Here is a 17,091-nt window from a genome sequence, read left to right as displayed (position 1 = left end):
GAGGGGGGAGGAGAAAGGTGAGGAGGAGGAGGAGGAGGGGGAGGAGGAGGAGGGGAAGGAGGAGGGGGAGGGGGAGGAGAAGGAGGAGGAGGAAGGGAAGGAGGAGGGGGAGGGGGAGGAGAAGGAGGAGGAGGGAGAGGAGGAGGAGGAGGGGAAGGAGGGGGAGGAGGGGGAGGAGGGGGAGGAGAAGGAGGAGGAGGGAGAGGAGGAGGAGGAGGGGGAGGAGGGGGAGGAGGGGGAGGAGGGGGAGGAGAAGGAGGAGGAGGGAGAGGAGGAGGAGGAGGGGAAGGAGGGGGAGGAGGGGGAGGAGGGGGAGGAGAAGGAGGAGGAGGAGGAGGAGGGAAGGAGGAGGAGGAGGGGGAGGAGGGGGAGGAGAAGGAGCAGGAGGGGGAGGAGGGGAAGGAGGAGGAGGAGGAGGAGGAGGAGGGGAAGGAGGGGGAGGAGAAGGAGCAGGAGGGGGAGGAGGGGAAGGAGGAGGAGGAGGGGGAGGAGGGGGAGGAGAAGGAGCAGGAGGGGGAGGAGGGGAAGGAGGAGGAGGAGGGGGAGGAGGGGGAGGAGAAGGAGCAGGAGGGGGAGGAGGGGAAGGAGGAGGAGGAGGAGGAGGAGGAGGGGAAGGAGGGGGGGGGGGAGGAGGGGGAGGAGGGGGAGGAGGGGGAGGGTGAGCGACAGCTTCCCTCCACCTTCCATCTGTCCAAAATGTCATGCAGCAATCTGAGAACTATCAACTTAACTGAAGACAGAAGAGCAGTGTTTAAACAGTGTGTGTGTGTGTGTGTGTGTGTGTGTGCGTGTGTGTGTGTGTGTGTGTGCGTGTGAATAACAAGCTCCAAATGACATTTTAAATTGAATGGTATTTCCCTTTAACTACAAAGCTGAATCTCACATAACTGATGTGTTTCTGACAGACACAAACTGTGTGATTACCACACACACACACACACACACACACACACACACTCACACACTCACACACTCACACACACACACTTAACAACCAGGGAAGGCAACAATAATTACGCCCAACGGATGAATGAAGAAGGATAAAACCAACAGAGTAACACACTTGATGGACACTGAAGTCTGTAGTGTTGTAAAAGTGACGCGCACACACCCACACATACACAGACACACACACACACACACACTCTGTGTATCTCTGAAGCTATTTCTTTCCACTCTATCTCTAATAATTGAGTTTTCAAAGAGCTGTCAATCACCCAGTGCCTGTGCTGCACCTCCAGACGCACACGGAACAGGAAGTGAGATTCCCACACAAAAATAACTTTGTTTAGATGGACTCAGTGGAAATAATAATAAAAGTGTAAAAATATGTTTTCAGTGTCTCCAAAAACTTCTCAGTGCAGAAATGAAACCAAACAGATGGAGGTTTCCCTGTCGGGACACTTTGGAATGAAGGGAATGAAAAAGTTTATTTTGCTCCTGAGTTGTTCAGTTGTTTCTAAAATTGAGTCCAACTCATCGGTTTGGTTTGGTTGAGTGTGTTTTCCGTTCATTGGTTAATAAAGGTCCACCTGGTCTTCCCTTCAGAATAAAACACCTTTAACGCTGTTTTTTGTGGGGGGGTCGGGTTCAGTCCTCCTCTTTTGATGGTGTGAAGGTCGTGCAGTTCGTCAGATGGAGGGATCATCAGCTGAAGCGTGCAGCCATCCTGACTGCAGGCTCCGTCACTGCTCTTTTTTTGGGGGGGGGCAGAGTGAGTAGATTCTATATTAAGATCTTCTCCTCCGACAGTCCTGCTGCTGTCAACCCGAGGACGGGCCGAGACATCAGGCTCATGGCTGTTTTTAAGGCGCTCTTACTTTAATTTCATGATTCTGAGCCTCGACTCTCAGACCCCCGATGAGTCACAGCACCACAGAAGAAGAGTCGCCGCCAAACAGCAGAAGAAATCAAAGTAAAAAATGAATTCTATGAAATGTCCGCAGTGCCTCCCGGTCATATTCTGGTTTGGACTAAAGTCCTCTTATATTCTTACTCTGGCCAGTTTGGGGCTCAAATACAAAACACTTCTGTACTTTGACGGTCACGTGACAACATTCCCGTAACAGCCGTCAGAACCAGGATCATCAGGACAGAAACTCTGTAGAACGCTTCCGTCAATATGGCCCGTTTATGTTCATATAAATATATATGTGTGTTGAAGACATTCCTATGGAGTTCTGCACCTGGATCTAGACCTGGACCGGTTTGAACCCGTTTGAACCGGTTTGAAACAGTCTGAACCGTTTGGACCTGAATCTAGACCTGGACCGGTTTGAACCAGTTTGAACCGGTATGAAAGACCTGAACCAGTTTGAACCGGTTTGAAACAGTCTGAACCGTTTGGACCTGAATCTGGACCTGGACCGGTTTGAACCAGTTTGAACCGGTATGAAAGACCTGAACCAGTTTGAACCGGTTTGAAACAGTCTGAACCGTTTGGACCTGAATCTGGACCTGGACCGGTTTGAACCGGTTTGAAACAATCTGAACCGTTTGGACGTGGATCTGGACCTGGACCGGTTTGAACCGGTTTGAAACAGTCTGAACCGTTTGGACCTGAATCTAGACCTGGACCGGTTTGAACCAGTTTGAACTGGTATGAAAGACCTGGACCGGTTTGAACCGGTTTGAAACAGTCTGAACCGTTTGGACCTGGATCTGGACCTGGACCGGTTTGAACCAGTTTGAACCCGTATGAAAGACCTGGACCGGTTTGAACCGGTTTGAAACAGTCTGAACCGTTTGGACCTGAATCTGGACCTGGGCCGGTTTGAACTGGTTTGAAACAATCTGAACCGTTTGGACCTGGATCTGGACCTGGACCGGTTTGAACCAGTTTGAAACAGTTTGAACCGGTTTGAAACAGTCTGAACCGTTTGGACCTGGATCTGGAGCTGGACCGGTTTGAACCGGTTTGAAACAGTCTGAACCGTTTGGACCTGGATCTGGACCTGGACCGGTTTGAACCACTCCCAGTTTCTCTTTCGACCCGTCAGTCGGGGTGAGGACTTCGGGAAAGCTCGTGCTCTCGTCCTCTTGTGTGTCCGTGCAGCTGTAATGGAAATGATGAACGTCACACACTCGACAAGCACTCGTTCCATCAATGACTCTCGACAAACCAGTCGAGGATTAATGTTCCTGTCTCATATCCGCAGCGTTTGTTCGCTTTATCCGTCACAGCGGAGTGGGCGGGCGGGTATTAGAGGCCTGAATTTAAAAACACCTTGTAGGCCGTTGGACAATAAGAAGGATCGCACAATCATATTGCCAAATGGGTTGTTGTGAGTTTTACTATAAATGTATTTGATGTCCTCAATCCCAGCCTGTTAAATCAAGAACTTCAATTACATGTAAAGGGATTAAACCGAGAGCTTCACTCCACAACAACACACATTTGTGCGTCTGCGTGCAAGTCTCAGAGGGAAAATGTTTCACGTAGTTCTGTGTGTTTGTGCGGCAGCTGTTAATGTGATTAGAGGAACATTGGCCCGCGCACAAAATCCACTCAGACAAACAGATTCCTTCTTAAATGGCACATGAGAGTAATTGAGGGGAATTTGTCGTGGAGCGTTTCGTCCAGTCTTGTTGTATTAATCCTGAACAGACTGCGGATTCATCTTCATCAGATCATCATCATCATCAGACTGAACAGGAGCTGAAGTATCCACCAACATCCACATGGAGCCGTTTTAGTGCCTAAAACCAATTAAAAATAAATAAACTATATTCCACCTCAGCAGTGTTCAGATTCCACCAAATGAACACAAAATGCAGATTCATCATGACAAAGAAAAACTGGAGAACATTAACAGCAATAATAATAATATTAATAATAATAATGTCCGAGTTCATGCTCTTATTGTTTTATTCTTGTTGATGGAAACTCCATATGAACGGGCCTTTAATGATTAAAGTGGGCCGGTCTCCTCTGGCTTTTCATGGTGGGGGGGGCAGAACTGACCGTTACACCGTCTGTGATCAGGTGGAAAAATCACTTCATATGCAAACAGGAGCCAGTGTGTGTGTGTGTGTGTGTGTGTGTGTGTGTGTGTGTGTGAGTGTGTGTGTGTGTGTGTGTGAGTGTGTGTGTGTGTGTGTGTGAGTGTGTGTGTGTGCGTGTGAGCGTGTGTGTGTGTGTGAGTGTGTGTGCGTGTGAGCGTGTGTGTGTGTGAGCGTGTGTGTGTGTGTGTGTGTGTGTGTGTGTGTGTGAGAGAAACTGTCACCCTCTTTATCCCTCTCACTTTTTCCAACGGTCAGATTGTCTGAAGCTCCAACTATTGTCTCTCACACACACACACACACACACACACACACACACACACACACACACACACACTCTCTCATTTGGCATATGTTCTGTCTCTTTGTGTGTCACTCACTGGTGCAGACACACTTTCAACACAAATATCTACACACACACACACACACACAGCTTGAACTGGTGAACTCAGACTGTCAGTCTGTTTCCTGATTGTTAGTGTGCGTTTAATGTGTGTGTCTGTGTGTGAATCACCAACACATGTGCGACCTGACTGACTGACTGACACACTGTTAATCTTTCACCTCCTCCACCCTTCCACCTTCACTCTCCTCCTCCTCCGACATTAAACATCTGTAACGTTTTCTTTTGGTCATAACTTTGTCATCACTTTATTCAAACTTGTGTTTCTTCTCTCTTGACACTCACTGACGGATCGTCTACGTTCTGTTTGTTCTCGTTTTTCCATCTTCAGCTGGTTTATCGTTCCTCCTTCGCTCTTCTTCTCCTTTCTTTCATCCTCTTTCATCTCCTCTCTCACATGAATTCTGTCGGCTCTTCCTCCGTCAGGCTAAATGGTCAACAGCTGTAAATAATCAGAGTTTAACGATCAGCACGTGTTCAGCTGGATGATGTGAAACGATCCTGTCACTCAGTCCGCACACAGCGTGAGTCCACATGTTGCAGAAGAGAACAGGAGCTCTATTGTTGAAGGATTTTTGGTAAAAAAGTGTCTCGCTGTCTTCGATCAGACTAGAAATCATCTATTCTCTTCATCTGTAGCAGAACCAGAGTGTGACGGATTATTTCAGCGTCCTGATTAATCCTGTCCTTCCATGTTGGTGTTGTCTGACGTGACACACAATCAATCTGATGTTCATGTATTCTGCAGCCAAAGTAACAACCGACAGTTCCTCCTCTGTGGGTGATGTACGATTCAGATTTGAACACGGGATGAGCAGAAGGTGGGAGGTGGGAAATGAAATCAAAACACACATTTTTTTGGTGGCTTTAAGCTTTTCTTCTGTCAGTCTCCTGGAAAGACGTCTGACATTTCCACCGATCTGAGCGGCTCCACAGGTGGATTAATGTGGAGGCATCAGTCTGTTCCTGGGGGGTTTGGTGGCAGCGCGGCAGCACATTATTATCGTTGTCATGATCAAAATCTTGATCAGAGATGTCTAAAGTGTTTCCCCTTTAGCTTCACTGTGCCATCTTTAATCTCCTTGTCTTCCTCAGAGCTTCCGTAAAGCCAACACAGAATGAACCGATGTACATTACCCTCCAGATAGCTTTTTTCACCTGCTCTCCCTTTTATACCAAACCATAAACCCGCCCAGACATTCTCGGGGCAGATTACAGCAGCGCTGCTGCTTCATCGCCATCAAACGGCCATAATCGCATTAAAAATTGCCCTCTGTGGTGTTGTTCCCGTAATGTGCACGAGTTAAAATGTGCCCTATTGTTCTGAAGCAGCCAGGTGGAAGAGCGGAGGCGCTTTCTTCACATTATGAAGACACTGTAGGAGTTGGCGGGTGACGGAGCCGCCCAGGCCACCGGCCCGGCTGACGTGAAGGGAGCGACAGGCGGGACACCAGCTCTGGGCCTCGTTACTCGAGCTCCATTAAGCTTTACGCTTAAATTATAGCCTAATACCTGTTGTCACGGCGATGCACTGGCCTGCGAACATTTATCCAGGGCCATCGGCGCTGGTACAAACACACACACAGGATACCAGCTCCATGCAAACATCACGCAAACATTATACACAAGATCCACCGCCGTCTTTACGGCTGAAATTCCATCTCACAACATTGTTGTTTCCTCCCGTGAATCCGTTCCCCTCCAGAACAAACATAATGTCTCCCGACGCCGGCCACACATTCATGTCTGTGTTTGGGCGGGAATTAGCAGCGAGCCGATGACGACCAATATTCAGCAGGAACACCAGGAAGACGTCGCCCTCTGCCGCACACAACAGCAGTGTGTTTTACGGCCCAACCAGAAGTGAGACGAGACAATTCAACAGTTCTGAGGAGTGGGAGGAAAACTGAAGGGCAGAAAACTCGACCGTTTTGTTGTTTTGTTAGCATTAGCATCAAACATCAGCATCCTTGACTCACCAACTTCCGTCTCCACAGGTGGAAAACTCTTCTGTCAGCCATCTTGGATTTTTGTGAGGGTGAGGAACGGGTCCGTCCCGCTCTGTACGTAGCCCCGATTGGGTTACGTACAGAACTTAAAGACTGCAGACTGATGTTGTAATGGAATGAGCCAAAAACAAACACAACATGATGCACAACACTGTTTATATTTCAGGAACTTTTATATACAGAGTAATTATAACTTATACCACAAAAACAAACACAGCCTGTCTGGTCTTAACCGGGTCCAGGTCCAGAGACGTCCTGTTTACAGCTGATCTGAATAAATAAAGCTGGACTCTCCCCGTCAGGGAATCGAACCCCGGTCTTCTCCTGTCCACTATACTACCGAGGAGGCTGCTGACGGTCAGGTGACCCGGCGGACGTCACTCTGCCGCCTCCTCCTCGTTAGTATAGTGGACAGTAGAAGACCGGGGTTCGATTCCCCGGCGGGGAGATGATCAGCTGTTTTCCATCCGGGACGTCAACACTCTGCTGCAGCCACTGATTGGTCAGCCGGCTGTGACGTCACATGATACGGATATATAAAATACAAAAACTGATGATTTCATTGGTTTTATAATTGTTTTTCTTTTCCCGGTTTATTCCGATGTGTTATCTGAGAGCAGAAAGCGGAGCGCCTCCTCTGCACAGAAGGAAGAAGGGGGACGGATTCATCAACAGTCTCAGATTGAAGACTGTGGATGAGTTCAGTCAGGAAGCCAGTCAGTGGAAAAGGAAAGGAAATGAGGGAAAGAATGAAGGAAGAAGTTAAAAAGCTCAGCAGGTCTCTGCCGGCTTGGTTTCATTCTCACCTGAATCTCTGTCTCAATTATTTATGTCACAGTAGAGCCGATAATATCCGATATCAATATTTATGGTCTCAGCCAGAAAAAAAAGTCAAGAAGCTGTTTTTGTCTCGTTTCTAAAAGAAGAACCTGATTTTAAAAATTAATTTGGTAACGAAACAGCAAAAGTAATGACTGAAGAATAAAGAGGTCAGTTAAAGGTGACGTCTCAGGCTTTGTGTTATTCCAGTACGATTCAGTACACAAAAAAACACCCACATGACCAACGTGGTGTGTGTGTGTGTGTGTGTGTTTGTGTGCGTTTGTGTGGTCTTTTATCTTCACCAAGGCCATTTTGAGTTTTAGACATTGTGTGAAAATGAGGACATTTATTTCAAAGGGATTCTTCAGGGCCTGGTTAGCTTAGCTTAAGGTTAGCATTAAGGGGATGTATTATGCTGATCAGGGTAAGTATAGAAGTGTGTGTGTGTGTGTGTGTGTGCGTTCTGACACTCAGGCAGTCTGTTTTATCAGAGCTCGGTCTTTCATCTCTGCTGCAGGCCTGAATGCAGCCGACAGACTGGGTGACATTGAAACCCAGGGGTCCCTGAACACATCAGCACCCGTCCTCCACACTTCAGCCCAGAAACCCTGAACTCTCCAGATACCACCAAGTCTCACACACACACAGATAAAATCATGGCAGACGTCACATCTTCTCTCATCATCTTTTTTTTTCTTTTCATTTTCAGTCGTCTCAAATTTGAGGAAGAAGATTTGATTCTTTGATTCTCGGTGTGTTTCTGTTTGGCTGTCAGAAATAAACTATTATCGATCAAACAATCTGAGCCGCGTCTCCTGATACTTTCACTGTGTTAATATAACAACGTCCACCTGTTGACCAGACGGACCTCGAGTACCTTGAATGATTAAGGATTAATAAACAAATTAAGAGCGAATGAAACAGTGAAACCTGAGTTCTGCTGTGTGTGGGGGGCTGGTATTGATTTTTAATGTCTGCATTGGTGTACGTTTTGTGGGAGTAACAGCTGAAGAATCACTAATAACATCAGCCTTCAGTTGACTGAATGAGACTGAACCTTGATCTTTGTGTTTTCAGACATTTTCTTTGACCGCTCCTGCCTTAAATGGAGCACTTTGGAGGACGGCATAATTTGGGGGCTCGGCCACCTGACTGCTCTGCGGTCGGCTCGGCATCGGGCTGACAGAGGGGAAAGCGGGAGCTCCAATAAACTGGGTCGCAGAGGGTAAAACCGCCGGAGGGCCACTTGGCTGACACCCAACATCTAAATCAACACGTTAAGCACCGGTACACGACAAAGAAGTACGGGGGGAAAGAACACCAGAGAGAGGAAACAGCATGCATTATGTGCTTTAATATTGAGAGTTTGCAGAGTGGATGAGCTCAGCACGGTGGAGCTGAGCCATTTGGCTTCCCTTCAAAGCAGCGGGCGGATGAAGGGCGTGGACTGGAGCCTCACCTGAAGGCCGTCGGTCCGTTTGCTCTCAGATTGAATCCGCCCGGAGACGCTGGTTTCATTTATGTAAAGGGTCAAAGTTACATTTATCCCAAAATGAGCCTGCTGGATTATCACGTTAGCTGTTGAAGACTCCTTCCAATCCAACCTCTGGCTGGTGGATCCTTCAATCTATCCAAGATTCAATGCTACTAATACGGCAAAAAAAAAAAGAGAAAGGAAAATGTGAGGATTTATCAGATCTGGACTGTGATTCTGAAAATTGAAGAGACTTAAACCTTCACTCTGTCTAAGCGCCAGCAGGGGGCAGCTGTTGAAAGACATCAGAATTGGTTTTTAACAGCTTTTAGCATTTTAGAAATGAGGAAGAAAAAATAATTTTGATCTTAAAATGTCCCCTCTTCTCACTTCATGAATTCCACTTCAGTAAAAGCAGGTGAGGTGCTAATGCTCTCGAGAGCAGATTGTTTGATTTTGTTCCTCATCTTTGTTGGGCAAAGAAGAAGAGCGACAATTATGTCAGTCTAATCCAGTTGTATTTCATTTAGCCAACACATGGTGTTTTAGAAAATGTCAAATTTTGAAATGAAATGAAAATTTGAAATGTAGTATTTTAATGATCTAATGTATCAGAGGACAGAAGACGCGGTTCAGATGTATCAAACAGATTGTTTGATCAATAATATTTCATATCTGACAGTCAAACGTAAACACAGAGAATCAAAGATTCAAATCTTCTTCCCCAAATTTGAGAGGACTGAAAATGAAAAATTAAAAAATGGGATGATGAGAGAAGATGTGACGATTGAAGGAGAGTTAGATCGGAACTTTGAAGTTCAAAATTGCTTCAAGGAATTTTTAATTTCAGATTTTTAGGCTGTTTTTGATGAAACTGTTTATGGAGGGCACAGATGAAGTCTTCAGCTCTTCTGGATGGTTGTTTTCTGACATCTGTCTGAGCTGACAATTAAAGAAAAACTGCATGAACGAGTGATGATCCATAACTGAAGTCAGCGTTTGTTTCCCTCCGGAGGCAAACGCAGGTAACAGAATGAAGGAGGAGACATTTTGTTTTTGCAGGTTGAGCCCAAAGCGGCTCCAAATGCAACTTCAACAATTTCACCGAAGAACAAAAAGGAGGAGAAGTTTTGTTTTGTGCTTACAGACACACATCTACAAACCGAACTCACCATCAAACGCAGCGTTCAAGACAACTGAAGGAGGCGTGTGTGTGTGTGTGTGTGCTGGAAATGAGGTCAGCTGCAGTGTTTTCAACACACTCCTCCGTCTTTCTAACCTTTAGAGAATCCTGCCGACACTCAGATTAACTCCCAATGAGGGTAAATCCTGGACGACAGCTCACACACACACACACTCTCAATTTCCTTCTTAGTCTCTTGCGCACACACACACTTGAGATACTGCATAAAGTAATACCTCAAACACACACATTAGCTCTCTTTTGAAGACACACACACGCACACACACACACAGCTGTCCTGAACTTTTGGGTTGTGTGGGTAAAAAGCTGACTTGATGTGACAGGAGGTGTGCAGACTCTGCAGAAGTGTGTTTCTGCAGATGGTTGATGTGAACCTGCAGCAGCTGTCAGATCTCTGTCAGAAAACGTCCCCCAGCTTTTTATTCTACAAGCCCCCACCCCACCCCCTCCTCACCCCCGCCCTGCAGCACTCAGGCACACTCCGTCGAAGCTGCGTCAGGCCCGTTCGGCCTCACTAAAAGGAGGCAGGAAGTGACTGACGCTGACAGGAAGCTCGTCTCTGATTCTGCTCCGAACAGACCATTCAGAGGAAAACACACCGTGAACCAGGAGGTGGTATTTTCCCATAGACTTCAATACAGTCTGACCCGTGGAGCTGCCCCCTGCAGATAAACCTTCAACCTTCCTTTGGTCAGACGAGCTACTCAGACTTCGTCCTCCTTATTATTTTGGTCTGTGATGTGTCTGCTGCTTCCCGTCATCATAAACTTGGATTTTCCAGCTCAGATTCCCCAACAAGGAGGGAACACACACACACGATGTCCCAAAATGTAAATGCACATCCACAGAAAGTTAATATGTTAATATGATACGAGGGATTTTTCTCCACAAACTGTGCCTGCAGGAGGGAAACAACACACACACACACACACACACACACACACACGCATGTATAAGCACACATCACCTGCATACAAAAGGGGATTATTATTATCACACACACACACATATGCATGATGCTTAGAACAGTTTTTGACTCACAGTCCACACATCATGACACACACAAACACACACTGACACATGACAAGGCTTATAAGTGACTCCTTTACGCTGAAATATTAAAGCAGTGGCAGCAGCAGATGAGGATTTACAGCCGGAGTCGTCTATCTGCTCTTCCTCACTGTGACTCCTTCACAACACACACACACACACACACACACACACACACACACAGATAGACACACAAAGCTTGTTTAGTGCTGAAATAAACCTGTGCATTTTCTGCACATGCATGAAGAAGACTAAGATGTTCCACTTGAGGAGGAGGAGGATAACGTTAGCTTAGCTTAGCATCACACTGCTGTGCTCTGCAGCTGCACTGAGAGGTCAAAGGTCATTAAACCGCTCAAACCTTCTGTGTTTTCAGCTCCAACTGAAACGTTTCGTCTCATTTGTGCGTTCGGCCATCTGGTGCTGAAACTGAAGCTCATATCGGCCACTGCTGACACAGCGTTTAGCGGTTGTGCTAATGCTAACTGTGAGCCATCACTGAGTCAGAACTTCAGTCCAGATTCTGTAAATAGTTTTTGTTTTAATGCACTAACAAGCTCCAAAACAACTTCATGAAAGTTTTCAAACTTCAACTAGAATATGGAGAAAAAAACTCATCATGTAGTGCTGCTAAAGTCTTCGTTTCTCCATTTATTGTATTTTTATCGGGAGCGTCTCCTTTGCTGCTGCCACAATGACTCAAGATGAGATGAAACTTTAATGATCCCTGAGGGGAAATTGGGTCCCTGCATCTTTAAAGTTATATAATACAAAGAGCTTTTAGTCAGAAAACAACCTCATCCTCTCAGTGTCAGTAAAAAAAGAAAGTTTTAGGTATTTTATCTTATTTTACTTCAATTATGCTGCATAACAAACATCTTTACCTCTTTAAACTTCAGCAGGTTTTTGAAATTTCACTTGAAATCCAACAAGAGCTGGCACATGAAGGAATCTGAGTTCTGCTGCATGATGAAGGCGAATGTGAAGCATTGATTAGAAGCTATTAATCCTTTCACATGCATTATTAAAAAGGGATAATGCTAAATGCACCAATTAGTTCAGAGCTATTTAAAAATGAATATTTATTTTTAATGATTTAGTGATGTATTTCTTTTACCAGGACAGCTTCAGAGGAAAAGTAGAAATAACAAAAGCGCAAACACACAATACAACTGTAAAACAGTCAATAAAAACAGTTTCATATTCTGTTCTAACAGAAGAAACACGGTCACAGGTCATCTTTAAAATGGATAAAAACAGGAGTTGTGGTTTATTCAGGTCTAATTTGGTTTCTGTTACACTCACGACATATTTGAACTTCAGTAAATATTTCAAAAGGAGCCATATAAATAATATTGTGCCTTTTTGATTAATTTATTATTATTACTATTAGCAGCAGGAGCAGTTGAGTAATAACATTCAAATGGAAGTCACACAATGAAGAGATGAACGCAGTTACTGACTGAATATTCAGCATTTCAGGCAAAAAGCAGTGACCATCAGTGACCCCGATGAACCAGAACATTATGACCACTGACAGGTGAACTAGATATATACAGCGATTTGTGTATTTTCTTCATTTCTCCAGTAAAAACCAAAGACACAGTTTGATTCCTGGTGTCAGTTTTAATCCGTACAATAAGACACCAGAGACACATCAGTGCAGCAGCAACAGAGGAGTCGAAGGTGGAGAGAAAATAAATTCAGAAAACAGACACGACGCTGGACACACAGACACAACCAACAAGTTTAAATATCACCACCACTGCTGCGTCGCATCGAGGACGTTTAAACCACCTGCTGCGATGTAAATGTCACCCCCCCTCCCAGTGCATTCTGGGACGGGCCCTAGTTTCTTGTGACCCTGAGCAGGATAGGTGGGGACGTGTGGATGATGAACTGAAGTGAACTGAACTGGACTTAATGATCTCAGGAGCTTGTCAACTGAGAAGCGGGGAGACCAAACACACACTCAGGTATGCATGGCTGGACTGCAGAGAGATTCTTACTGCGATCTTTTTGAAGAATCCCTGAGTCAGAGGGATCAGCTGTTTTCTCTCTGAGAGCGGCTGCGTCTCTATTTTTACATCAGGCAGGTGAGCCAGGTGAGGTTAATGGGACCCCATGAGATGGAAGAGCTTTCACACGGGTGCTCTCTCCGAGCATCGACCACACGGCTATCTGAGCTGAGCTCTGGAGGAGGTCTGAGGGCTGTCATGGTTCCGGATCTAGCTTTTATTTTGAAGTTCTGTTACATTCTGTTTCCTTTCTGTTCCAGGGCTGGATGTGGTGCAGGTGTGCTGAGCCTAATTACCCCGGGACTCTCCTACGCCCTGCTGCTCGTGTTGTCGTCTATGACCTCCAGAGTCTCTTTGCCACCTCAGGCTCAGCCACCGCCCCATTATTGTTGTTGTTTTTTTTTTTGAGTGACCATTTGCTGAGCTTTCCGTGTCTGCTCTTCGGTCCAGACTCTGTTCCTCACATAACAAAAACAATATGTAACAATAATATGACAGATTAAACTAAATTAAAACCCAGAAACAGAAACAGCCATGTGCCTCGGAAAGTAATGTGTTTAAAAACATTAACAGGACCAGTTTTCTCTTTTTCCTGATGGTCCAGATTTTGATTCGTCAGCAAAAAGAAAAAAAACAAAACAAAACAAAAAAAACAGAAAAAAGTTTCAGTCTAGTTGAGAAGGTCAAACGTGACCTCTGAGCAGATCTGTGTAACTAAACTTTAAACATTATGTTCATTTACGTGGACATTCAAATGTCCACAGCTTTAAAAATGTGTGTGTCTTTAAGTCCTTTAATAGACAGAAAAAATGTCAACAACATTGTACATTATTTTTTACTGATATGATCTATTGACAGACTGCTTTGAGCTAATTTATTTTTATTCTGGATCACAAATAGTCTTCACAGAAAAATGCAGATCAGTTCTGAACTTCCACTCATTTCTCTTCTGATCAGCTGATTTGTGCGTCTATCCAGAACAAATCAACTGAATAGAAGTGAAAACAGCAACAACAGCCAGTTTTACAGCAGAAACGCTCCATAAAGGTTCACATTTACAGTTCACAGTCCGAGCTCCACCGAGCTCCACCAAAAACAAGTTTGTGTTTTCATGGTGACACACGTGAGTTTAGGTCAAACTAACAGCATGAGGAGCAGTGATCTCCTCCACGGCTCCAGCTCCACCTGAACACACTCAGACATCAACACAACAAGAGATGAGAGCAGGTCAAAGTGCTGACAATGATTCAGCAACACACAGACACACTGAATACATTTAGGAACTAAAAGACATTTAACTCACTAACGTCTATTTCAGTTTACAAAACTCAGCAGCTGTAGCTCCAAGAGACCCATAAACACCAAGTCCAGCATGTAGAGGCTGAGTGAATGTGGTCTGGACTCTGTGGAGGAGAGTCATGGTTTCAGAGACGCTGTAGAAGGACAGAATACCTGCTCTGTGATCCAGGTACACTCCGACTCTGGAGGACGGAGGACCTGAGACTGGAGTCTGGATGTTGTTGAATCGAAATGTAAAACTGTTTTGGTCACAGAATAAAGCCCAAGAATTGTTATTGTATCCAAACACACATTCATTTGAGAACCCTGCTCTGCTGATATTCTTGTATGCGACTGCTACATAAACTCCTCCTCCTCTTTTCTCCACCTCCCAGTAACAACGTCCAGTCAGACTCTCTCTGCTCAGGACCTGCCAGCAGTCAGTGAATCTGTCTGGATGATCAGAATAATACTGATCATTACTCATTACTGTAACTTTTCTGTTTCCTTCAGATAATAACAGACGGCTGTATGCTGTGTTTGGATCCAGAGTGATTTCCTGTGAATATCTTAAGAACTGAGTTCTGGTCTTTGGTTCTGGTTCTGGTTCTGACAGTAAAACATCCACTTCAGTCACTGTCAGTGAGACGTTTGTCCATTCCTGTCTCAGAACGTCCTGTAGCTGATCTCTGAGCTCTGACACAGCTGCTGTCACATCCTCAAAGTATCTCAGAGGACGGATGTTGATGCTGGATGAGTCTGCAGCTTCACTGAGAGCTGACACTGAGGGGTAGTTGTGTAGAAACTGGGTCTGATCCTCTGTGTGTGAGAGCAGCTTCAGCTCAGCGTCTTTCCTCTTCAGCTCAGTGATCTCCTGCTCCAGCTTCTCCTGAAGCTCTTTGACTCGACTCACTTCAGTTTCCTGCTGGGATCTGATCTGCTGCTTCACATCAGACCTTCTTCTCTCCATGAGACGGATCAGCTGAGTGAAGATCTTCTCAGTGTCCTCCACTGCTTTATCAGCAGAGCCGTTGATGGCCTCCACCTCCTGTTGAAGCAGCTCCACATCTTTGTCTCTGTCCTGGATTCTCTGCTGGATTTGTTGTCGACTCAGCTCCAGCTCTCTCTGCCTCTCAGTCCTTTCTGCTGCAGCTGAGACTGTGTCGTGGCCTTTATGTTCATCCACAGAGCAGAGATAACAGATACACTGCTGATCAGTACGGCAGAACATCTTCATCACCTCATCATGACGAGAGCAGATGTTCTCCTGGAGCTTCTCAGAGGGCTCCACCAGCTTGTGTTTCTTCAGTGGAGCTACATCATAATGAGGCTGCAGGTGTTTCTCACAGTAAGAGACCAGACAAACCAAACAGGACTTGACAGCTTTCAGTTTTCTCCCGGTGCAGAAATCACAGGCCACATCTTCAGGTCCAGCATAGCAGTGATCAGCAGGAGCAGCTTGGAGTCCAGTCTTCTTCAGCTGCTCCACTAAAACTGCTAACATGGTGTTTTTCTCCAGAACAGGCCTCGGTATGAAGGCCTTCCTACACTGAGGGCAGCTGTAGATTTTCTTCTCATCCTCTCCGTCCCAGTGGGATTTAATACAGTTCATACAGTAGCTGTGTCCACAGGGAATAGTCCCCGGATCCTTCAGTAAATCCAGACAGATGGAACAGGAGAAGGTTTCCTGGTCCAGCTGAATTCCTTTTTGCTCCATTTCTCCTCTCAGTGACGGCCGTCTGAGTTTCTGTGAGTCAGAAGTGAAACTAGTTTGCTGTCGGCTGTAAAAATATCTCCACCCCCCTTCAGACTGTAGATCTGAGGGGGAGGGAACCAGGAGACACGTGATCAGAGCAGGAAGAAGAGGGAGGTTCATCAGGAGGAGGAACGCTCTGACAGCACAAAGTTCACAATGTGACCAATAACAGTGGAGCTCTGCAGACTTCCTCAGCACACACAGACAACAACAGGACAAAGAACTGATCCCTCTGGATGCAGCTGTGGACCAAACAAATGTCCGAATGAGAGCAGAGACAGGTGGAGCTTCAGACCGGTCTGGATCAGAACCTGGTTTTAGCTGCTAATGCTAAAGTTAGCTGTGTAGCAACACATACAGATCAGATGTGATGTTGGAGTCATTTCGGACCAGGACATGTCCTTTGTCCCTCACATAAAACAAGTCTGTGGGACGTCTGAAGAAGAAGCAGAAGAACAAGTCCATATGTTTGTTCCCTCCAGACTGGACTACCGTAATTCATCACTATCAAGAAGTCCCAAATATTCAGTGAAAAGGCTTCAGCTGATCCAGCACGCTGCTGAATATCAACAGGAACCAGAACAGAGATCACATTTCTCCTGCTAGCTTCTGTTCATCAGCTCCCAGTAAAATCCAGAGTAGGATTTAAAATACCAAGCTCTGAATGACCAAAGTCATCAGATCTCAGAGAGATCAGACTTCCTGATTGTCCCAGGAGGTCCCTTCCCTCTCTGGATGGACGTTTATTTGTGGTTGGTTCAGTCTCCAAGAGTAAATCAGAAGGCAGATGTGCTCGACCTGGCCTGTGTGTAACTCAGGTTAGATAACGTATGCCTGCAGAATTGAAGCTGTTTAATCATATTAGGAAATGATATGAGATAAGAATATGTGATGAATACACACAGAAGAAAAAAAGACACATCGAGAGGAAAGCAGACAAATAACTTAATCTGAAATAGATAAGTAACCATTTGAATATGTGTTCATTCATTGTTTTACTTTTATTGGTGTTCGTTTCTAGTTGTGTTAAAGAAATACAGATTCGACCTGAAGGGGTTAATTCAGCCGACCAATC

General features: G+C 45.5%; 1 protein-coding gene across 1 annotated transcript; it reads right to left on the bottom strand.

The window, feature by feature from the left end:
- Positions 1 to 12,495: 12,495 nt before the first annotated feature.
- LOC115045129 (tripartite motif-containing protein 16-like) lies at positions 12,496 to 16,004 on the bottom strand. The gene has a single exon (XM_029504648.1). It carries the CDS (start codon positions 15,975 to 15,977, stop codon positions 14,292 to 14,294), a length of 1,686 nt encoding a protein of 561 aa, XP_029360508.1. The 5' UTR covers positions 15,978 to 16,004; the 3' UTR covers positions 12,496 to 14,291.
- Positions 16,005 to 17,091: the final 1,087 nt, after the last annotated feature.

Source organism: Echeneis naucrates, chromosome 6, assembly GCF_900963305.1.
Source record: "Echeneis naucrates chromosome 6, fEcheNa1.1, whole genome shotgun sequence".
NCBI classification, from domain to species: Eukaryota; Metazoa; Chordata; class Actinopteri; order Carangiformes; family Echeneidae; genus Echeneis; species Echeneis naucrates.
The sequence above is the reverse complement of the archived record's forward strand: the minus strand, read 5'-3'. Positions and strand labels throughout refer to the sequence as shown.

What these genes read in the sequence shown, in the direction of transcription:
- LOC115045129 (XM_029504648.1), bottom strand. Translation starts at nt 15,977, where the DNA reads ATGGAGCAAAAAGGAATTCAGCTGGACCAGGAAACCTTCTCCTGTTCC.